Raw genomic sequence first — 24,794 nt, forward strand, 5'->3', positions numbered from 1 at the left:
CGATGGAGCTTAGGCAAGTCACTCTGAATGACATATTGAAATGGGCATAAGCGATACAGGCTGGGATGCGGGAATTTAAGAGAGGGCATCACTCCCTTCAATGGAGCTTAGGCAGGTCACTCTGAATGACATATTGAAATGGGCATAAGCGATACAGGCTGGGATGCGGGTATTTAAGAGAGGGCATCACTCCCTTCGATGGAGCTTTAGGCGGGTCACTCTGAATGACATATTGAAATGGGCATAAGCGATACAGGCTGGGATGCGGGAATTTAAGAGAGGGCATCACTCCCTTCGATGGAGCTTTAGGCGGGTCACTCTGAATGACATATTGAAATGGGCATAAGCGATACAGGCTGGGATGCGGGTATTTAAGAGAGGGCATCACTCCCTTCGATGGAGCTTAGGCAGGTCACTCTGAATGACATATTGAAATGGGCATAAGCGATACAGGCTGGGATGCGGGAATTTGAGAGAGGGCATCACTCCCTTCCATGGAGCTTAGGCAGGTCACTCTGAATGACATATTGAAATGGGCATACGCGATACAGGCTGGGATGCGGGAATTTAAGAAAGGGCATCACTGCCTTTGATGGAGCTTAGGCAGGTCACTCTGAATGACATATTGAAATGGGCATAAGCGATACAGGCTGGGATGCGGGAATTTAAGAAAGGGCATCACTCCCTTTGATGGAGCTTTAGGCAAGTCACTCTGTCGGACATATTGAAATGGGCATAAGCGGTACAGGCTGGGATGCGGGAATTTAAGAGAGGGCATCACTCCCTTTGATGGAGCTTTAGGCAGGTCACTCTGTCGGACATATTGAAATGGGCATAAGCGATACAGGCTGGGATGCGGGTATTTAAGAGAGGGCATCACTCCCTTCGATGGATCTTTAGGCAGGTCACTCTGAATGACATATTGAAATGGGCATAAGCGATACAGGATGGGATGCGGGAATTTAAGAGAGGGCATCACTCCCTTTGATGGAGCTCTAGGCAAGTCACTCTGTCAGACATATTGAAATGGGCATAAGCGATACAGGCTGGGATGCGGTAATTTGAGAGAGGGCATCACTCCCTTCGATGGAGCTTTAGGCAGGTCACTCTGTCGGACAATTTGAAATGGGCATAAGCGATACAGGCTGGGATGCGGGAATTTGAGAGAGGGCATCACTCCCTTTGATGGAGCTTTAGGCAAGTCACTCTGTCGGACATATTGAAATGGGCATAAGCGATACAGGCTGGGATGCGGGAATTTGAGAGAGGGCATCACTCCCTTCGATGGAGCTTTAGGCAGGTCACTCTGTCGGACAATTTGAAATGGGCATAAGCGATACAGGCTGGGATGCGGGAATTTGAGAGAGGGCATCACTCCCTTTGATGGAGCTTTAGGCAAGTCACTCTGTCGGACATATTGAAATGGGCATAAGCGATACAGGCTGGGATGCGGGAATTTGAGAGAGGGCATCACTCCCTTCGATGGAGCTTTAGGCAGGTCACTCTGTCGGACAATTTGAAATGGGCATAAGCGATACAGGCTGGGATGCGGGAATTTGAGAGAGGGCATCACTTCCTTCTATGGAGCTTTAGGCAGGTCACTCTGTCGAGTAAAACAAAGAATTTTCCCAATGGGGAGTATTATTTCCTGCTCCTAGATCAGGACTCAAACTGACAAACACCAATCACACCATTCATTTTGTGGAACTGGAGAACACTTACCAAGAAGGAACATGCCCAAACGAATTATGATTAAAAAAGTATACAATTTATTAAAAACTTTTGTTACAAAAGATATCAATGAATCATCAGTTAAAAACATATACTACACAAAAATACACAAATAAAAAACACAGTTGAAACCACCTAATGTGGACGTGGAGAAATTAATCAAAGGAGACACTAATATCTGTCTTTGTCATTTCATTTCGGACCCTCGTTTGTCTACAATAGGAGGAATATTATTCCTTTAGACCGGATTCGTTGTTGGCAACGCCGAATATGACTTATGGATTGGCGTCGACGCGTTTCGGAAGCATCAACTGATAAAGGCTTCCTTCCTCAGGACAATTTGTATTTTTATTCTCAACACGTAAAGTGTTAAACCGTGATGGTTATGTTGCTAGTGGAGATCTACCAAATATGTAGTATTCCCCTGGTTTTCGCCTGTAGTGACATCAAGCTTCTACCATCCTATCTCAATATATGGTCAAGCGCTTTTATTTCACAACCCGTCTGTTTGAAGATAAATCCAAAACGGACTTGGCACAATCCTTATTGTTTGCACAAGTGGGCGTGCTAGATTTAATGCCTCCCTTCTGTTCTTAGTTCTGTGTTACTAAAAAAACGGATCCGGTTTCCGAAAAGGGGGTTCTGTATTGCAGCCGGGTAGTGTGACACACGTGGCTAATGTCGGCACACGGCTGGTTTTCCCGGGACTGCTCTGCGTGGCGTCTACTCGATCACCGCTTCTTTTGTTGATATGACATATGACATATCAACAAAAGAAGCGGTGATCGAGTAGACGCCACGCAGAGCAGTCCCGGGAAAACCAGCCGTGTGCCGACATTAGCCACGTGTGTCACACTACCCGGCTGCAATACAGAACCCCCTTTTCGGAAACCGGATCCGTTTTTTTTAGTAACACAGAACTAAGAACAGAAGGGAGGCATTAAATCTAGCACTACGGATTTATCTTCAAACAGACGGGTTGTGAAATAAAAGCGCTTGACCATATATTGAGATAGGATGGTAGAAGCTTGATGTCACTACAGGCGAAAACCAGGGGAATACTACATATTTGGTAGATCTCCACTAGCAACATAACCATCACGGTTTAACACTTTACGTGTGGAGAATAAAAATACAAATTGTCCTGAGGAAGGAAGCCTTTATCAGTTGATGCTTCCGAAACGCGTCGACGCCAATCCATAAGTCATATTCGGCGTTGCCAACAACGAATCCGGTCTAAAGGAATAATATTCCTCCTATTGTAGACAAACGAGGGTCCGAAATGAAATGACAAAGACAGATATTAGTGTCTCCTTTGATTAATTTCTCCACGTCCACATTAGGTGGTTTCAACTGTGTTTTTTATTTGTGTATTTTTGTGTAGTATATGTTTTTAACTGATGATTCATTGATATCTTTTGTAACAAAAGTTTTTAATAAATTGTATACTTTTTTAATCATAATTCGTTTGGGCATGTTCCTTCTTGGTAAGTGTTCTCCAGTTCCACAAAATGAATGGTGTGATTGGTGTTTGTCAGTTTGAGTCCTGATCTAGGAGCAGGAAATAATACTCCCCATTGGGAAAATTCTTTGTTTTACTTTTCAGTATATTGGCGCTCCATTTCCCTCTGGGTTATTAAGAGCCCCTCTCTTTCCTTTATACCAGGTCACTCTGTCGGCCATATTGAAATGGACATTAGCAAAGTGCACTGGGCGTAGTGAAGCGTCCAGGACAGATTACCATACTCTTTATTGGAAGCCTGAGGAAGTTAGTTTGTTGGCCACATTGAAGTGGGCATATTCAAGGGAAGGCTTTGCGTGCTGGGATGAGGCATTTAGGACAGATGAACACATTCTTCATTGGAATTTTTGGGTTGGGACCTTTTGCTTACATTTTGATAAGCTGGAAAGTGAGAAAGACTTTGTGTAAAAGTGTCAGGATTCTTCTGTGACATTGCAATAACCTCTCTATTTGCTCTAGTTATCATTCTGGAACGATTTAGAAAGCTCTCTAATACTTTTTAATATAGTTTCTTCATGTGTTTGCTGTTTTAGTTTTATTTCAGAAAGGAAATACTATCTGATTTCATCCCCATCATCCATTATTTATATTTTTACTGGCCTGGATGTATAAATGCAGAACACAGCCAGGTGGCAACCCTATTAGGAAGATCCCGGTCACCCATATTGAAATGGGTATATGCCAAGGAGGCTGTGGTGGCTGCGATGTGGCATTCAGGACGGGTTATCGCATTCGTCAGTGGAGCTCCAGGGAGGTCACTCTATCAGCCACATTGAAATGGGCATATTCAAGAGAAGGCTTTGCTGGCAGAGATAAGGCCTTCAGGATATATTATCACCTTCTTCATTGGCAATAGAGGGAGGTTCTTCTGTCCGCCATATTGAAATGGGCATTTGCAAAGGATACTGTGCTGCCTGGAATGTAGCATTCAGTACAGGTAATTGCACTAGTTAGTGAAGCTGTAGGTATGTCGGGCTGTCGGCCATGTTGAAATGGGCATATGCAAAGGAAACTTCTGGCTAGCATGTGGCATTAATACAGCTCATCACAGTCTTCAAAGGTCCCTATCACACCCATATTGGAATGGGCATATGCAAGGGAGAGTGTGGTGGCTGATATGAGACATTCAGGACTATTTTAACACTCTTAATTGGGGCTCTAGGGAGGTCCCTCTATCGGCCATATTATAATGGACAAAGGCTGGGATGGGCTATTCAGGGCAGATTATGGTTATTGCACTCATCAGTGGAACGCTAGATTGTCGGCCATCTTGAATTGTGCGTAAGGGAGGAAGCTGGCCCATGCTGGCTGTGATGTAGGAAGCTCAGCGGCCACTCTGCATTAGGGGATCAAGGTATCCTGAAAAAAGATAGGGTTTTGCACAGGAGCTTGGGGAGAGGGTAGGGAGAAGGGAGGGGGAGAGGGGAGAGGGGAGGGAAAAGCGGGGTGGGGGAGGGGGAAGGTGGGTGAGCTAGCAGGGAATAATTAAAATATCATGATTATGCCTTTGCAAGTGACCTACATGGTGAGGACTTGAAACCTTCCCTCGCATTTCTTGGCGGAATGAATACAAATCTGCTTCTTGAAGCGCCTATAAATAGTCCTAGAAGATGAGTTCAGTGGCCACCAGGGACCAGAGACAAAGTGACTTCTCTGGCACACTTTAGGAAGGCCTGTATGTGCCAGGAGGTCTGGAGCGGGCTGTGGCCTGGTACAGTCTGCACTTATCCCTCCACTCTAGGCGCTTGTTCCCAAGTAGAGGGGCATGGTTCAATCAAACACTGAGACTTATTGCATTACATTTGTAGTTATAAAGTGCATATGCAACACCATTCCTTGGGGCATCTCGACGCTGAGTAATGAGTCTTTCTGTTATGTAGGTTTTGTAATCTCTTCTGTCCAATTTTGTTGCCTGGTCGTTGATAGAACTGAAGATGTTGTATTGTTAAATTCACATTTGTTGGTTCTGTGAAGCTTTATTTTTTATGTTTTGTCCTCTTACTTAGGAAATTAACTCGCTGAGGAGTCAGAAACCGGAAGCACAGGATTTGGAGAGTGAGCGAGACTGCACCAGAGAGAAGCTTCAGGTACTGCATAGCTTTGTCACTCTGTTTTTGTTTTTCTAGCTCTCTGAGGTGGCTTGGGGGGCAGGTAGTGCTTTATAAAACTACTAAATAAATAAGAAAATAGGGGGATTCCAGCAGACAGAGGCAAGTGAGATCCCTCTCGTAGGAAGCTGGCTCTGTATATACTATTCCAAAGCAAGGTATAGTGTGCACAGAGTCCAGTGGATCCCCAAGAGGCTTTACAGAGCCTGAAGTAGATAATACCTTACTCTCTATATGTGGTAGTGTGGGCGAGCAGCTTTAGGCTTATCAGAGGGTTGTGTTCAGCATTTGTTGTACACACACAGTCAATAAATGAGGCACACACTCAATGAGTAGCTCCAAGTCCAATGTTTGTATACAAATATTACTTTCTTACTTTAATTTTAAAACTAAGAAGAACTCAGTTTCAGGTCAGTACCAGTTTAGAAATAGCAATGCTTTCAGGTACAGTAGAAATGTGTTGCAAAATAGCAGTAGGAATCATTTATAGTAATTTTAGAAATACTTTGTGGTGTCAATCAACAGTAGCAATACTTAGCAATGTAGAAAAAAGACACTTAGTGCAAATAGCAAAAAATGCAATTTAATCCTATGGCAGGAATACAGTTATGCACAGGTAAGTACACAACTTACAATGCCAGTCTTTGGGGGTTTGGACCAACACAGAGCAAGGTTCAAGTAGGCCCCAAATCTGCACCACCAGCGGCAGAGGAGCAGCCGGGTGTAGAGGTCAAAGGTGGTGCTGGAACCCAATATTAGTCAATGGATGCTGGGGGTGATCCGAGATGCACGGTTTGCAGGTAAGTACCTGCGGTGTCAGAGCACAGGGGGGGCACTAGGCAGCACCAATCATACACCACAAGCGGCACGGGGGCGGCAGGGTGCACAGACTGCGTCGGGCACCCAATGCAAGCGGATGGAGGAACTCAGTTTCGCAAAGAGGCTGCAGACTCGGACCAGGAGGCTGGACAAAGGTCACAAACAACTGGGCAGGTAAGTTTGGATGTTGGTGGATGCCTGGACACGATCTGCTGGGGTCCCCAAAGTCGAGGGTCTAAGGATGCAGGGGTGCCTTTAGATGTCTGAAGATCTTTACCGGAGCCGGTCGCGGCCAGGGGGACCCTTAATGTTTAAGGCTGCAGGTTTCTTCATGGAGCCCAGGAGAGGTCAGCCCCCAATGGTTTCGAGGTCAGCATCGCTGGGGAGACTTCACTGGACTGGGGGTCCACTCAGACTTTGGCTGTGGGCGTTGGGTGAAGAATGGGCTGGACTCGCGATCCAGAAGGCAAGGGTGTTCTTGGTGTTAGTTTCTTTGTTGCCCAGGCCGCTGTCCTTGGGAGTTCTTGGTCTTTAGGGAAGGCAGGCAGCCCATCTAGAGTTTTGGAGCTTACTGGGCCTGCAGGACAAGTCGCTTCCTCAAGCAGGTTTCTTCGAGGGCTGCAGACAGTCCGGTAGGTTGTCCAAGTCAGTTGTCGCCTGGAGGCGGCACTGCTGCACGGCTCTTCGGTCCTTCTTCTTTAGGTCACCAGGATTCTAAGGATCAAGGTTCAGGGGTGCCCCTAAATACTCAATTTAGAGGCGTTGCAGGTACTGGCATATAGTAGCCAATGGGCTACTTACCTTTAAGGTGACTACACAGATTTTCGAAGGAGGGGGTCACTTCAGCTTGGGACACATATGGGGTGGTTCTGGCAGAGAGGGAATACACCTCTCCTGCTTACTAATTTTCCCTCCGACCTTGTAGCCGAAAGTGGGGCTTGGTCAGGGGGGCGGCATCTCCATTAGCTGAGGAGGCCCTGGCCGGCATCTCGAAGGGCAGGAAGCCTCTGAGGCTCACCTCCCTGATTGCTGTTCCTGCTTGGGGTGGGTGTGAAGCACCTCCATGCAGAGCAGGCTTTGTTTCTGACCCACAAGAGCACAAGGCTCCCACCGCAGGGGGTCAGAAACATGTCTGGGTGTGGTGGGCTGGTGCAGACCAGTCAGCTACACTCTACCGGTTGGGTAGGTTTTCAGGGGGTACCTCTGAGATGCTCTCTGAGCGCAACTTATAATAAATCCAGCACTGGCGTCAGTGTGGGTTCATTGTGCTGAGCCACTCCGAGGAGCAGGGATGTTGTATGTCCTCTGGATCAAAAAGGCTTTGAGATAGATCCCTGTCGTCCGGTCTTGTGACCGAAACAGTCTTTACTATGTTTTTGAACCCCCAGAAGGGGTGCCAATCTCATCTTAGTTTTGATCCGAACAAGACTTTCCTGAGGGGGTATCATCTGAAGGAAGGAGGCCAGTAGGACCCGCACCCATCTGAGAGAGGTTCATCTGGGTAGTTTGTAGAAGGGGATGCAAATACCTGAATGGCTCCGCCAGCGTTTTAAAGGGCTGGAAACCCTCTATACACTCAAAATCCGGGACCCATTTATAAAAATACAGTAGATTTTTATAAGAATTTAGACACCAAGATCTTTACAATAACTTGAGTACAAGCAGATATATCTATTTTAAAGAAAAATAACTTGAATAATGGTTTTGAGGCATGAACTTCGAATGTTAATTTATGGGAGGAAAATACAGATTGCAAACGGGTACCTGCAAACAGAGCTCAGAGGTGCCCTTTGGGGCTTACGGTACTAGGGATCCAAGGTCCAAAGTACCACCTGCTGTTTTGTTTTACCTCCACTGGCGTGTTCGGTGCAGAGGTGCTGGTCGGAATGGTAGGCTTGAGTGATACACCGTTGAAGTCAATGGGACTTGAAACGAAGGCTGCGCGGAGGGACTTGGGGTCAAGTCTGGATGAACCCAAAGGGGGGCTCAGGTTGTGGGGACCCCTAGGCCGAATGAAACGCAGTCAGAAGTCGTGGACCTGGGCTGTAGAGCTTGGATGCAAGGGGTCTTTGCTGGCTGGCCACTGGCGTTTGAGGCTGTCACAGTTGTCAGTAGATTTGTAGAAGGAAGGAAAACAAAACAGCAGGGCCACTCCGGTCTCCCTCGACATACAGGAAGGCTTCCAAGGCGGGGGTGTCCTGGATGGACACAAAACAAGCCTTGGCTGGTGTGAGTGCTCTGGTACACAGGGTAGTGGTGCATGGGAACCCCTGGGGAGTCTAGCGTCTCAAAAGTCAGCTGAGAGTCAGGGCTGACCCCCTAGAGCCACAAAGACCTCCTCCAGAACTGATGCTCCCTCAGGCAGCTTGATGGCCAACAACACGGTGAACCAGGCAGGTGCGGTCGGTGCCTGCCGATGCAGGGGGTTGGCTCTTCCACCCCAGGGGATATGACAGCTGGTTGTTGAAGGGCTGAACAGCCCTCCAAGTGTTGGGGTGGATGCGGAGCCACAAGACGAGTCGAGTCTTTGCTTTTGTTGGGGAGCGAGCAGCAAGGCAGGGTTTGGAGACAGGTTCTATGCTGGTTTTTGGTTCTCTCGGTGTTGCCTCTTCGTTGTCCTATTCAGTTCCCAGGAAGTCAAATCTGTGGACTTGGTGTCGGGAGGACCCGGAAATAGTAAATTTAGGGGCGTTTATGAGAGTATGAGCTAGTAGCCAATGGGTTACCAGCCACTAGGGTGGCTACACCCCCTATATGACCACTTGCTGTGAGGAGTGGGCATAACGCTGACCCTGAAGTCTCTATTTCCCCAAAAACAAGAGGGTGAGACACTTCTTTGGCCGTTCACTTCAGGTAGGCCACTTCAAGGGTATCCTGTGGGTGCAACACGTCTCCTGAACAGCTCATTTAGTTTCTGCTCTGGTGCCAAATGGGCCTCAGGGCAGGGGGTGGCACGACCCGGGACTGGGCGGAAACCGAGGTGGTATGTCAAAGGTGGCCGAGGCTTTGAAGTCTGTGGTCTTGATATGCTAAACTGCTAGCCGTCCTGCAGGAGGAAGTGAAAAAACCTTCTGCCGAGCAGACGTTGTTCTTGGCTTCTGAGACCACAGGCTCTCCCTCGCAGCTGGCCAGAAATCCGTCTGTGGTGGCAGACTGGAAGATACCAGTCAACCAACCCTTTAAGAGACTGGTAGAGCTTCAGGCGGCGCCTCTAAGGTGCCCTCTGGGTGCATGCCCCAATAAATCTGATACTACCATCAGTACAGATTTAATTAGACAAGATGTTTAATACCAAACACCATTACTTTCAGTGAAGCCATTATGTTGCTGGGTAACTTGTAATGACCCCTGCCCAGTACATGTCCTCAAAACGGCTTCCTGGACACATGCAATGACTAGCAGTGGAACTAAGCATCACAGGGGCATTACGGCCCTTGCAGATGTGCCCTCACGTGTAATATAATGCACCCTGCGTTAGGGCTCTAAAGGTCTGCTGTAGGGGTGATTTACATACACATGCAGTGTACATGGGCATTGCACATAGGGAGTGGGCAATGTTGTGCTTTCAAAATGGCTTGTACCATTTCACACGTCCCACAATGGCAGTCTGCATGCAGTGTGTGTGGGTCCCTTTGGGTGGCACAATACATGGCACAATACATCCTGCAGACCTTAGGGACCCTCTTTAGTACCCATGCCCCGGGTGCCATTTACCTGCTTCTTGCGAGGGGGCCAAAGTCCTTTCCTGTTGGGTCACATTTAACATGTGCGTAGTTTTATGGGAATGAGCACTGGGGTTTGGTTAGCAGGGACCAGTGCACTTCCAGCCAATACCAGTGGCAGAATGTGGGGACAACATGTCTAAAAGAGGTGCTTTCCTACATGGACATTATGATTGGTTGAACACATACAGTTGTGATCATTAGGGTTGGTTGCAGCTCACATGTTGTGGATTTCCAATGCTGTCATGGGATATGCAGATTTCTGTTTGTTGCTGTGAGAAAGTAAAGGAAATTAAAAGCATAGTTGAGCCCCCCGCGCCCTGACATAGAATTACCAGTGGCTGAGATTATTTCAATCTTTCACTTTTTGTTCACTTTAGAATCCATAACACGGCAGCATTGCAGTTCCATCTGCTCCCATGGGAACGCGTCACACCAGTGCTCCAAGCATTTCACTGCCTCCCCAGGCGCTCTGTGTAATCTACAGGGCTGTCCATGGAAAGGACCACTGTGCAAAGCTACAGTGCTGTTCACACAACGGAAGTCTCTACTCTTGAATACCGCCTTGGCTTCTCATCCCAGTGTAGGCCGAAACGTGTCGATAACACCTCGTTCTGTGTGTAAGCAGCGAAATTATGGACCTCTCTGTCGCCAAAAATGGGAAATATCCGAGCTCACTTGTAATTTAGGAAGGGGTAGGACCCAGCTGTGCAGGATTACACCAGCCGTCGAGGGGCAGGGAAGCAATATCCCGTGTCTCACTCGAGGAGAGGGTGGGCATCAGACCGTGCAGGACCAAACCCACCCAAGGACTGGAACCTCTTCCTCTCGCAGGGGTGTAGGCGTGATCTCTTTCACTTCACAACATCTCACTCTAGGGGCATATTACACATGACTGCGCCGGCGCTAGTTGTCGCTGTGCACCGTCGTATGCGCCCGTTGGCATTATGGAGGATCGGTTTGTAATGCGCTGTGTTGTCGCCGCAGACTTTGCGCTGTGTTTATGTGCGTTTGTGTCTGTGCGCTTATTGTATTCGCGCTGGCGTAAATGCATTTTTGGCTGCAACATTCCAGTGCTGTGGGTGCACAAACGGTTTCCTGGTATTGGTCGGTTTTGCGCCGCAGCAACATAATACAGCGCATAAATAATCATTCAAAGGGGCGCAGCGCAGATGACACAGCGCATATTTGCATGCGCCGGGCGCAAACCATTCCGTAATACGACCCCAGAGGAGCAGTCTGCTACTCCTCACACACTAGACCAGAAGACTTCCCACCAGGGGCCCCCAGCCTTCAAAGGGGCCCAAACCCACCAGGGGCCCCATTCAGCACAAGGCCAATGAATATCTGTGAGATATGGAAGACACACTGCTGCCCACACACCCTGCACCCCCTATACAGACACTACACCGGGCGGGCAACTAGAGCCACATTTCGGGGGGGCTGAAAAATATTTCGGGGGGGCTAATTCTTCGACCCATAGACGAAGCGGCTGTAAGATGGGGTGAAAGCACAACAAAAGCCTCATTTACAAGTAGATGGTCTATTAAAGACCTGTTAAGTACTCGGGTGCGGCTGCAATTAGACTGTCGCCAGCCCCCCGAAGCTGTCTCTGCCCGGGCTGACTCACACGCCGGGGGTGGGGCTGAAGCCCCTTTAGCCCAATGGGTGTTGCGCACCTGCACTACACTAATCTACAACTTCCTGACTCCATTTACGTCCACTCACACTCAAGTGCAGCGACCAATGGGACAAGAGCCTCCCACACGGACCACGCTACAGGCCAGCAAGGCCCCAAGCAAGCACGCCATATTGTGTGCGGCTCCCCGTCCCCTCAGCGCTTCGATGCCTGCTCACGGCTATGAAGCGCTATACAGATTCCACCACAGGCTCACTGGTGGAGCGCTGCACGCACAGACACGTAGACCGTCCCAGAGGAGGGGCCGCTTCTTATGGCCGCATACATGCCTCGCTGCTGCGAGGGAAGGACGCCTCTGTGCGCTGCCGGGCCCTGGAATGTCTGAATATTTCATGAGAATGTCTGCAGCTCATTCTGTAAAACCCCAGGCGCTTTAGACAATAAATGTGCGTTACCATTCGCCGTTTGGCCTTGCGTCTTCAGTGGGGGCTCCCCCAGCCTCCCTAAAGAGGGTCGGCCTTGCTGACCACACTCGTGCGTCCAGGGCACTTCGGGGGGGGGGGGGGGGGGGGCACGGGGGGGTGCACGGGGGTTTCACGCTGTTCTGAGCTCCTGCCCCGACCCGCAGGTTAAAGAGAACCGAGGGAGAGAAAGGGCTTGAAGAATGAGAGCAAGAGCACACCGCGCCAAGAGCAAGGGCAGGAGGCGCTGGGATACGCGTGCATGATAGGGAGACATCCATCGCTCCGGGGTCCTGAGTAAAGGCAGGGGCAACGAGCCCCGACCACCCCACGGGCCCGCCGCCCACCGGACAACAGGATCACCGGCCTGTCTGAGACCAAGCACTGCGCCAAGAGGCGCAGACGAGGCGCTATACACAACTCATGTAACATCATGAACGAAACCCCCTGGCGATGCCCGTCAGTGTACACCAGTCCTTCCAGGGGAAGAGGAGCACAGACACCCCTCCCATCTCACACCAGACCACCCCTGCTGTACCCCCCCCCCCCCCCACCCCCGCCCCCCTCCAAAAAAAAGTCTCTCCCCAGTAGTGATGCGCAGTGGGTGGGATGTATTCACGACCTCTGAAGGCGTGGCCTCTCTGGGTGTGAAAGTCTTTCTTGCCAGGAATGCTAGTATGTCCGTCTGTCTGTCGACTTGTCCATCTATCTACCTAGGTGTCTGCCGATCTGTTTATTTATGTCTGTCTCTTTGGCTATAAGCATGTCTAGCCACCTGTCTGCCTCTCTCTTTATATGTCTATTTCTCTGTATCTGTCTCTCTTGCTGTATGTCTGTCTGTCTGTCCATCTCTCTGCCTATCCATGTCTGTCATTGAGTGAGTGCAACCCCTGTCTCGTGGCATCATGAGAATGCTGTACTTCCGGGGTCCCCGCACCCCTGTACTTCGTTTTCATCCTCTGTCTCTGCCCCTCCACGCCTGGGCGGGCTCTGCCGGCCGATGGCGGGGGTGGTCCTCACGCCTGCGGCGCGAGGTTACCCTGGCAACGTTTAAGGGCCCCCCGCAGGGTCGAGAGGGGGCATTAATCCGCTGTGTTTGCTCACTTGTAACACAGCCCCCCCCCGATCGCGCCCCTTGTAATCCCCCGGGCGCCCGGCCCTCGTGTCACGCGTTAATGGGATTGTCTGTTTTTAAAGAAAAAAGGTTTTGTTCGGTAAGCAGCTCGGAAATTTACACACATCTCTGCCTTGGTCTCTTCTACAGAGGGGCACTTATAAATATCCAATAAATCTCCCCTGTGGTCTCATGACAGAGTTCCGTTTTAAATATCTCACCCCTCTCTTCTGTGACACTTTTGAAATCCCTTAAATCTCTCCTGTATTATCATCATCTTGCAGCACTTTTCAATTCCCCATAAATAACTCGATTCATCCAGAGCGGCACTTTGAGTATCCCAAAGAGAAGGAGATTCAACGATCTGATTGGCTCTTTGAAGATTTAGTACTTGATTTTGATTTGCCCAATAGCAGAAATGTTTCTGCTCAGTTTCGGAGCAGAGTCCGCCGGACCGTCCTCGTATCCCACAGTATTTCAACGGGGGCGGTAACTCCGCTGGCAAATTCTGCGCCAGATTTAGTGGTTCCTACAGAAATTGGAGAACTTTCTGTTGCCACCGTATCCGGTATGCTACACTGTGCTTTAAATGACAGTATTCGTTAGGCCTGGGGGGTGAACTCTGCTCTGTTCGCAGACTTTGCAGAGTTTTCTGCACTCCGCGGAGCTCACAGAGTGCAGAAAACTCCGCTTCGCAAAGTGCAGCAGAGTTTTCTTCCCCGCTCGCGAACGGTAAGTTCGCAAGTGCGAGCTGCAGCTCCGGTAAAATTTCTACCCAAGTGGCAGGAAGACCAGCGCGAACAGCGGTTCACACTACACTCCGCCACTTGCAGAACTTAGCGAAGGTTTTTTGTAACTTCCCGAAGTTCCACGTAGCAAAACTCTGCGAACTACTCCCAGGCTTAGTATTAGCATAAAACTATGTGTCAATGCCCCCAATGTGTCTCCGGCATCATACTGTCTTCCTAAAAGCATGCATTATGCCTCAATTTATTTTGTAGACGAGATAATCTAGATGTTACCAGTACTTGCGCTCCAGCAAGACCGTTGTGTCCCGCTCACGGCGGACTGGTATCTCAAAGGGAGAATATGAACCTTGTGAGATCTAAGTAAACATTGGAACACGCTTCCGTAAATATGCTCCACGATGAAGACCTGACCCTCTGAAAGAATAGTGGCTTTTAATGAAAATACATTTAAATCCTTGGCTATAACTAGAATTAAATCATGAGGCCTGTGTTAAACGAAAGTGGATGGTCAGCGGTGAATAGTGACCAAAAGGAAGATTGATAAAGACTTTGATTAAAGTTTGGTAATTGCTTTCAAGAAACAGGACTCAAGTATTAACTATTGAAATAAATTATAGTACTGTGGTGCTCAGATTAATATCAGTTTCTGAGCTCGAAATTTTGTAGGATTTATTTTTTTGTGGACCTTAATCATCCCACCTTATTCCCTACCTCATCTGTCGATCGTCATTCGCAATCCTACTCCCAGAAATAAGCCAAAGCTTGGAGGGTCGGTGTTACTGAAGTGCCTGGTGCCCCTGCAGATCAACAAGATGGACAAATACGCAGTTCCTAGACAGAACAAGGAGGGGGCTGGTCCGGCTGGGAGCTCAGTTGAATTGCCGGAGCCCTCCCTGAGTGCAATCATGGCAGCCATTCAAGATATTGAGTCCTGGCTTGAACCTGAAATAGATGCAGTTACGATCGACGTGGGTCTCCTGCGCATGAACTTTGAGAACATTTCTGAAAAAGTGAAGACCACCGAGTCCCACATTCATACTCACTGGAGGAACAGGTCTGCAACTTGATTAAGCAACAGGAAATTCTTGTGGCTAAAGTCGAGGACCAGGAGTTTAGGGCAAGACGCAAAAATATAAGAATAGTCGGGGTTCCGCTCTGGCAGGACCGAGTGTGGATCTCTTTGTGGCAGACTTGATAACTAATTCCCTTCCCCCTAAGCGCCTCTCCAAGTTCGCCAGGATCTTTAACCATCGAGAAAGAGACAAAATCCTCCAGACAGCTCACTCCCGGAGAGACATGAAGTATGAAAATGCCACTGTGCGCTTCTTCCTGGACTTCCACATTACAAGTACAAAGCCACCGCTGTAGCTTCGAGGAGGTCTAGAGGGCACTCCGGGAGAAAGACGAGATATATGATGCTCTTCCCGGCCAGGCTCCGGGTCCTGGCAGAGGGGAAATCCTGGTTCTTTACTTCACCAGCAGAGGTGTGGAACTGGCTGGAGGGGTGGCGTACCTCGGAACGAAGAAGACCCCGGGGAAGAAGAAAAAGCCAGCTACAGGGCTGGCTGGGTGGAGAATCCCCAATGCAAAATAACAGGTCGCTGCGGCGGACTCAGAGGTGACATAGACATAAGGCTGGGCAGGGGACGAGTGCCTCACTTTATGTCTTCCCAGGACTGCTGTGGGGTCAGGGGACATGATGCACTGGTGGGTTCTCGGGTGGGAAATCTGTTACTGTGACTCCCTACTGCGGAAATGTGTTGCCCAATTGGATGAGAAGGGGTGTGGGGGTGTTTCGAGTTGGAGACCTTGTCAGCCAGCTTGATATGGAGGGTCCGGGGGTACGTCAGAGCCCTTTGATACCACTTAGGCACTGGGGGACAAACAGGGCGTTGAGACAAACTAATCCTGGACATATGAATTCCATTGATATCCTACTTGTACACGCGAGGGTCTGCGAGTGTCTTGGGTATGGAAGGCTACACTAGTGGAGCAGCCAACCCTCGACACGATCACTGTTCATTTTGGAGCGACAGGTGCTCTGCAAATTTGGGTGGTGGGTTGTTTCAGACTCACAGTGCAGGGTAACAGGGTGGGGGGAGTTGCTGTGAAAGTTATGTTTAGAGTTTGTTCACTGCTAGTCGTGGAGTCTACAATGAGGCAGTGGTTACTGGGCTGTCCACGGGAGGGAAGCGACCAGACAACAGGGCAGGAGTAGAGCGGAACAACCGTACCAACACACAATGGGGACACGAGCTCTCGCAGATTTAAAAACCATGTCCTGGAATGTGAGTGGCCTGGGCTCTAGAGTTAAACAGACTCTGGTACTATTGTGTATTAAGCGCCAGGCCCCTGACCTGGTTCTTCTTCAGGAAACTCATTTAAAAGGTCAGCACTGTAACACCTTAGACAGGTGCGGGTACACTCTAGTCGTACATGTTGGATATACTTCTGGCTCACAAAGAATGGGCATCCTTCTAAAGTTCACAACGCCATACATGCCAAGTAAAACGTGGCATGAACCACTAGGCAGATTTGTGCTAGAGATGGACGTATGGGAGGGCCACATTATCAATTTGGGCTTCGTATATGCGCCGCCCGGGTTGCAGAGCGACGCTCTCTTGGCACCTCACTATTAGATATGCCAACGGGCAGCCTGATCCTTGGCGGCGATATGAATGACGTGATGTCCCCGGAACAGGATAGATGGCCTGGGAGGGGCGAGACTAAGGCGGTAGCCCACTCAAACCCTTTACAGACGCTGTGGGACTGGTAGACTTATGGAGGATACACCAACAGACTGAGAACCACTTCACCCACTTATCAGCCAGGCATGGCAGCCTTTACCAGTTAGACTACATCCTCACCCACTGTGACAAGGTGAATAATTTTAGTGACACACAACACTTAGCGCGTTGCATATCCGACCATTCCCCAGTGGTAACCTGTCTCACAGGACGGGTCAGCGAGACAACTCTGCCACCTAGAATAGCATGGCACTTGAAGGACAGGAAAATACGGGAACAGATTGTTAAGGGCACAGAGAACTACTTTCAGATCAATGAGGGATCGGTGGGCTCAGCATGCACTTTGTGGGAGGCATACAAAACAGTGCTACGGGGGCGCATCCAGGCTGTCATTGGGTCCACCGCCTCCAACTGAGACAGCTCGAGCTAAGGGACCTCGCAAAAAATTCAGCATAGGCGCATGCCCTGGCCACACAGTGGCGGTTGTGTGATGTGCGTGACAATGCCACCACACTTATCGCCTGGCCGGACAAGTGGGACAGGGAAATGAACTGGGCCACTGAAAAACACGATCATTAGGCCGGGTAGGGTAATAGCGGAAACGTTTGCAACATATTATGAGAGCGTGTTTTCCTCTGATACCCACAGTTCTGACGAGGACTGTGCGGATCTCTGGAAGGACTTAGCCCTGTGGGTCCTCTCGGTGGAGGACAGGGACACTAGAACAAGACCTGACGGTGGAAGAAATAGAAGGGTCCATCCGAGGGTTACAGTCTGAGAAAGGTTGCTGCCCCTAACGGCCTGCCGCTCGAACTGTGGCCCACAAGATGGCGCCTCATCTTCTTAATATGTTTCAAGTGGCCCAGGAGGGCGGGGCTCTCCCGATAGACCAGAGAATGGCCACAATTATTGTGCTCCCCGAGAAGAGCAAGCCTCCTGCGGCCTGTAACTCATACAACCAATATCACTACTCAACATGGAGGCCAAGGTGCTGGCCAAGGCTTTGGCGAACAGATTAACGGGAGTTATAACCTCAGTGATCCATCCGGATCAGTCCGGATTCATGCCACTGCCGGGTACTCACCTGAACCTAAGGTAATTATCTGGGGTGATGCACATGACAGCAAGGTTGTGGTCGGAGAAGGCAGTGGTGCTGTCCCTGGACGCCAGAATGGCCTTTGACAGTATAGAGTGGCCCTAGATTTTTGAAGTCCTTCTTAGATTAGACTTCGGCCCAAAATTCTGTTTGTGAGTCTGACTAATATACAAAGACCCAATGGCAAGAGTGCGAGTTAATGCTGTGATATTGCGTACCTTTAGTCTGTGCAGGGGAAAGCAGTAGGGTTGCCCCCCCTGTCGCCGATGATTTTTGCCTTAGCCCTGGAGCCCTTGGCAACTTGTGTACATCAAGACCTTCTTGTCTGGGGGATCCAGAGTAGGGGTGCGGGGTGCATGGTGGGGGACGGAGGACATCTCCTTATGCTGATGACATCCAACTTTGTATCGTGGCCTGCCCCACAATCCACCAAACTTACATTTCTTCGATCTCTTTGGGAGCTACTCGGGTTACCAAATCAACTCGGACCTGTCGTTGATCTTCCCGCTATCGGGGAGGAATCCTACCCTCCCACCGAGGTGCCCGGCACCAGTGGTGACACGGGGATTCCATTACCTGGGAGTTTTTGTCACCAGGAACGTGGAGGATTTCCTACAACAGAACTTGTTTATTCAGCTGGAGCGTCTCCAAGCAGACGTCACCCATTGGAGCACATTGCCGATCTCCTTAACTGGCGGGGCCGTGCTCTTTAAGATGATGACCCTTTCCTGTATGCTATCCGTTCGCCAGAATACCCCTTAGAAGGTTCCAAGTTATTTTTTTTACCAAGGTAAATAGCGAGCTGCGAACACTGCTTTGGAACGGAGACAGTTTGCGCATATCGCTTGAAAAACTACAGCGGGGAGTGTTCGGGGGAGGTTTGGCGGTTCCAGATCTCAATGCCTACTACTGGGCTGCCCAGCTGATTGTGATAAACAAATGGGTGTTTGGGGACAGAGATGAACCAGCTTACAGGGTTGACCGCAAGACTATGGGCGGCCGGAGATACCCTGCCTTCCTATATAATAAGAAAAAGGCGGGCACACTCCCGAGCCTCACTCAGGCGGTAGTACTGGCATGGTATGCAGCGAACAAGTGCCTTGGGTGGGAAGACAATTTGACCGCCGAGACCCCGCTGTGGGACACTGACCACCTTGGGGAAGTTTTGAGATTGAGAGGCCACATAAGATGGAGTCTGATTGGGATAGATAAACTGGGGGATGTTTGGAGAAGGGGATCGCTTATGCCCTTTGAGGACCTCCGAGAGGCAAACGCCATTGAGCAGGGGGAGATATTCCGGTACCTACAGTTAAGGCATGCATTGAGGTGTCACCTACCAGAAGGGGAAACACTATTGGAATATTCGCCCATGGAAGACCGTTTGCCGCTAGACCCAATGCCAACGAAATCAGTCTCCCTGGCCTAAAGGAAAATAATGAATAATTCGCCTGATTTTCTTCGTTCACTGCGAGAGGTCTGGGAGGGAGATATAGGACTAATAGAGGACGATGACTGGGAGGAAGCAATCCAAAGCCTCAAAGAAATAACTGTAAGGACCCTGTTCCGCCTGATACAACTGCGCATATTACACAGGTCTTACTGCTCTCGATCCGGGCTACACCACACGGGCCACTGCGACTCTGCTTTATGCACCAGAGGCTGTGGTGAAAGAGGCCCTTTTTGTCCACACACTTGGGGAACGCTCTGAGATTCAGCAATATTGGAGGGAGGTCACAGCTGTAATGGCCAGGGGTACATGCTTGGAGGTCTGATTGGAGTCCAAATGGCTGATTCTGGGCATTTCCGGGGAAGAGAAATGGCCCAGATACTCAGCACTGTGGTTGACATTGGCACTGTGGGTGGCTAAACGAAATATTGCCAAATAATGGGGTGCAAATATACCCTCGAACTTCCGGGACTGGAAAAACGATATGGACTGGGGCCTATTGCCGGAACAGGAGGTATTCCACCCACACATACGAGAAAAGTGCGGGACAACTGGACATAATACAGGGAGTCCTGAGGGGGGCTGAGGTGGTGCTAGAGGGAGGTTCTGGGGCACAGTTCCACATCCAAGGTACTGTGTATGTAATGCATTCGATAAGGTAATCACTGTTAAGGAAGTGGTCTATATCTCTCACTGTATGAATTCTCCATTCGGAATGTATCCTTGTGTATTGAGCAACTGCTTATTAAAAAAATTTTTTTTTACATTGTTAGAGATAAGTAACTTGTATCTTGGTTGGTGCAGACTTTGCTGCTATGATGTCTCTGCTTGTCTAATTGAGGGTTTTGTATTATCCTGCACAGGAGGCGGAAGCCAGGAACGAAGAGCTGGAGCAACAGCTCAGGCACGCAGAGCAGATGCTGGAGGAAGTCCTCTCCGAGCGCGAGAAGATGCAGAGCGAGGTCAACAAGGTGGGCGAGCTGCTGGACGTCAAGCTCTTCGAGCTGAGCGAGCTGCGGCAGAGTTTGTCCAAGCTGATTGAGAACAACTGAAGAGCTGCCCATGGGAGGGGACACAAGGAAAGCCCTTTACTGATGCCACCATGAGAGGACCAGGCACCCCGTTGTCTGTCTGCGACATAGGAGAAGTCTCATTAGAAGCAGCGAATACCAGAGCCTCTCCGTGGCCAACTCTGCAGACGGCGAGTCCTCGCTCACCAGACCTGATGTGCAGAGGAAGCTGACATCTTGCTTTTGATTGGCAAGTGGATATCAGAACTCGGCACAGGTTCAGCCACCTGAACCTGCACTGCAAACCTTACGGTGCTCTTTAGTAACTTCTGCGCTCAGGACCACAGGAGTATTGGAAAACCTTCCTGTCTAACACGTGCAGTGGTTAAAGTGCATGCGCAGGTCGCTGCTTAGAAACAACAATGACACCACAAGCCTTTGCTGCAGTTGGTCTCTGTACATAGAGAGGACGCTTGGCTGGCGTGCTTGGACTCATGACATCCACATAGCGGTTCAGGGCCACCCTGTGCATGGAACCACAAGCCCATGATGTATGGGCAGTGCCACCCTCTGACTCTACCAGTTAACCCCCACATGCCTTTTGGGCATCGCCAATCTCACACTTTGAGCTACCAGCCGTGGCGTCTTTGGTTTGGCAGCATCACACTCCGCCAGTCGTCTAAGCCTTTTTTGGTACTACACGCACTCCACCGGCTGCCAGGCCCTGCCTTACAGGCTTCTTTTTTGCCCCCCCTAAATACGATGGGTTGGGCTTCCTCATTGCTTAACCCTCACCATTAGCACTCGCACCTTTTTTGGATTATCCCTACTGCACCCCAGCAGGTACCACTGTTAGCTTTTTTTTGGTTCTCAGTCGCGTATTCCGCCAGTTACCACTAAGGCCTTTCGGGGTTTATAAGCCATTTACAGCATATTCACGCTTGCCCTTTTGCTTGTATCAGTCCCATATTCCAGCAGTTACCACCCATGTCTTTTGGGACCACCACCATCTCACCCCATCAGTTACAACCCATGTTTTTGTGTCTTGCCCTCTACCAGTTTCTACCTATGCACCTGGGAAGTTTCACGGTGTTACTCCATCAGGTTACGGGGTTTATGCCCCACTCCACCTGTTACTGCTGACGTTGAGAGTCAGATAAGCCTCCTGTGTGCCAGAGTGTGTTTGCCATGGGATTCCTGTCCTGGGCTAGACTGTCCCTCCTGGTTGCTCTTTTTGGTGCAGTCCAGTTGCCTTTTGCACTTATTTTGTACCTGTGAAGATCCTGTTTTCTATTTCAGATATGATGGCAGCTCCTAAACAGAAGGGCTCGAGTCCCAGGCATATTTTGGGAGCTGTTATTTTTCTTCAACTGGAATAGTTTTCATCCTCAACAGACATCCCTTGTCCTTCTTCTATGATAGAGCAGCAGGAAAAGAGGAATAGACCTGTAATAAACCGCAACACTCTCGTGCTTGCTGCCCGCACGCCAAGTAGAGCATTCGTGCTTTCACCACACCTCCACGCCTCCAACTAGCCAAACACCTCCTCCGGTAATCACTGAACATATCACAATGTGGGTCGCCATTAAATATATATTAATTCTTCATAGATCCAACATTTTCGAAACCGTGATTCATTATGTTACGATTAGCACTGATTCCACTTAAGCCTGCCTGATTGGTCAGTGTTTTCCAAATAAGTATTTATTCAAACCTCAGAAATTGGCCCAGTTATCAATACTTAGATCTACGCCTGGAGTAAAACAAGTTAAGAACTTTCAACAGTAATGGTTTGTTACTGTGATCAGATTTAAATTTGTGGCCAAAATGTGCAGCCCATCTCTTTTGTCCAGTTCATCGCAGCCACCACTCGCTTAATTCTTAGACTAACCAAGTCTGCGATTTCCTCTAAAAAATCTACTGTTCTTGGCGCATTACATTAGGGAGTTTTCAAACAGTTTCTCATTCGAAAAAAGTCCTTGAAATGTTGTAACTAATAAATAGTTGGCAAATTATGGATTGACAGTGGGATCCGTGACACTGGTTTGACCAGGTTAGTAACCTTGTTGACCAAATAGGATGATAATTCTGTGACTCATGGGGTTAACAGGATTACATTTTTCCTTTTTTCTTGAAGCACCCTAATGTTGGGACCACTGTGAAGCCAAGCGGTCTTTTTTTGATGCGAGTCTGAGGTTGACCCTGACACTGGTTGTTTTCAGGCAACAGATGGCTTTGTGTTATGAGCACACCTTATGTCCATTTTGCTTTTCTTGGCTCTCTATTACCACATCATTGCATTCTGGGACTTGTCGGTTAGATCCAGTCTACGATCGCACCTTAAAACAATAACGTGTAAAAGAGAAGCCTCGGACTGGAATAGTTCTGTCCTTGCGGCATAAAATCATGTGGTCGACCAAGCTAGCTCGTCTCATTCGCGGATTTCACTTTCCTGTCCCATTCAGAGAGATATGGCTCTTTCCCGGAGCCCTTTTAGTCCTCATACTAAGAGGGGGGGACCGCCACACTTGAAGGGGTGCTCAGTCAGTTATTCTCTGCCGGTGACCTAAGAGACAAAGCTGGAGCATGCCTGGGTCTGAAGACTGGCATTTGAAGCAGAAGTACCAAAAATGTAAGGATAATTAAAAATACCCCCAGTTAAAAGAACACATAGCTCTCACCTTAAAAATACAAGTAGCATACGTGTGTTACTTTGTGTATAGCTATGTTGACCCTGGTACAATATTTTCTTGCACTTTTGCCTCGCAGCCCAATGAACATAAAGCAGCTGCGTCAAACAATCAACTCCGCTAGGTGAGGAGGGAGGGAACGCTCCTGGGAGTCGGCAGGCGCCGGGGCGTCTGCGACGTCTTACTCAGACGTCTAGGAGTGCAGCGTCTCTGTGTAAGCAGTCAGTGCGCGCGCTGTGCATTGCTACTTGTTGCAAGAAGATCAACTGGAAATCCTGGCAGCTGAACACGCTTCGTTAAAGGCAAACCGCTCTATTTGTCCTATTGTCTACTGTATTTTTCTATCGATCAATCAGTCTAATGCTGCCTCTAGATACGGGTATGTTGATCCATTTGTAAATTTATCAGTCGGTTCATCCACCTGTATGTGTGTAGGTCTGCCTGCATTCCCTATTCATCCATCTACCTATGTAAACATCTTGTTCATTTAACTCATAAATCATGTTAATGGTCCTATTATTTACTGGTAATCTTCTTTACTTAAAGTCCTAGTTTTCCTCGTCTAGGTCCTGCATAAAAAGAACCCCAAACCTGGTGGTTTGCTATCAGTAGAAGGGTGCATAGGAAAAGGAGTGAGTAATGCAATAGTAAAAATGGACGAAGGGTCGAAAATGTATCAGTCGACAGTGAAAAAAGACCTGTTATTGACCTTGACTGTCTTGGGATCAGGACCCCGTACACCCCCATGTAAGGACTGACGAGGAAGACGGGTGAGGTGGTGATGGCGTCACACCTGTACATTTTGACCTCTCAATGCAATGCCTTTAAAACAATTCCTATATTTACCCTGTTGAAATATGTTCTCTTAATGATATATTGAAGGTAGAATGACTCTGACCAAGGTGTTTAAAGACCTGGTCATCAGAACCCCAAGATGACATCAGAGGCCTTTAATATATGGTTTTAATTCTTAATACATGGCTACAATTCTGTGTTCCCTCTCTCTGTCACTCTCTCTGTTTATGTATGAGATCTTATATGCACCCAAAACGTGAAAGCTTTCTTTTTCATTTCATCGACATTGATTCTGTTCACTTCTTACATCCGATTCAGAAAAAGGCCACAAGCCTACAGACACTTTCCCGCCAAGCACAAACTGGAAGAGTCAATGTCCGCACCACCGCGGAGCCCGCAGTCTGGCACCTGGAATGAGTTGTTTTACCACCACCTACTTTAATACTCGTCTGATCCGAAATGCTATCTCGTTCATGAGTGTTTATAAGCCTTTTCAGATGCATAGTTCTTAAGCAGCTTTATTTTTCAATAGTATCTTTTTAAAAAGCTCTCAGAGTCGACTGTGGAATTTATACAGTAGGGTGAGTGGTTCTGGAGTAAGGGGTGGTAGCACCAAAAATAAAGTGAATGTCTATCTTGTGGTGGTCTCTTGTCTGCTTTTCTTAACGGGTACATACACAGTTTCTTTTTTGTCATGGAACATGTTGAAGTTTAACATAGTTATGTGGTACTGAAATCAATAATTTACTTCCTTATTCTTGTAATTGAAATGTGTTTTTTCCCAGGCCCTGCTACTAAGCTGGGGAAGAACGCAGAACATGTGAACCGAGAACTGCTTGGAGCTGCAAAACTGTTGCAACTGGGACATTTCTTGTTTCTTTTTCTGAAACATTTGCAATGGTGACATCACTCTGAATCATGTTGGGTAAAATTAGGGTTGGGAATGGATAGTTTTCAGAATATGCCATTAGTTTTATAACTTCTTCCATATGTAGGCCTCTTCAATTTAACCTTTCTCACTTTAAGATTAATCAGAAATTCCAAATATATCGCTGCATTCCCCCAACCTTCGGTGGAGTGGACATGTTTCGGTGCTGCTTCTGACCACGCAAATTTATCCTTTGCCTTCTTCAGGACCTGAGCA

At 48.7% G+C, this 24,794-nt stretch overlaps 1 protein-coding gene across 1 annotated transcript in view; it reads left to right on the top strand.

The window, feature by feature from the left end:
• The window catches only part of HOMER3 (homer scaffold protein 3), a 260,237-nt gene extending 235,948 nt beyond the window's left edge, over positions 1 to 24,289 (top strand). The window contains exons 8-9 of the mRNA XM_086946909.1: positions 5,260 to 5,340; positions 20,019 to 24,289. Of these exons, the coding sequence (XP_086803035.1) occupies positions 5,260 to 5,340; positions 20,019 to 20,207 (270 nt within the window). The 3' untranslated portion in view covers positions 20,208 to 24,289. The remainder of the gene's footprint in view (positions 1 to 5,259; positions 5,341 to 20,018) is intronic.
• Positions 24,290 to 24,794: the final 505 nt, after the last annotated feature.

Source organism: Lissotriton vulgaris, chromosome 12 (genome assembly GCF_964263255.1).
Source record: "Lissotriton vulgaris chromosome 12, aLisVul1.2, whole genome shotgun sequence".
NCBI classification, from domain to species: Eukaryota; Metazoa; Chordata; class Amphibia; order Caudata; family Salamandridae; genus Lissotriton; species Lissotriton vulgaris.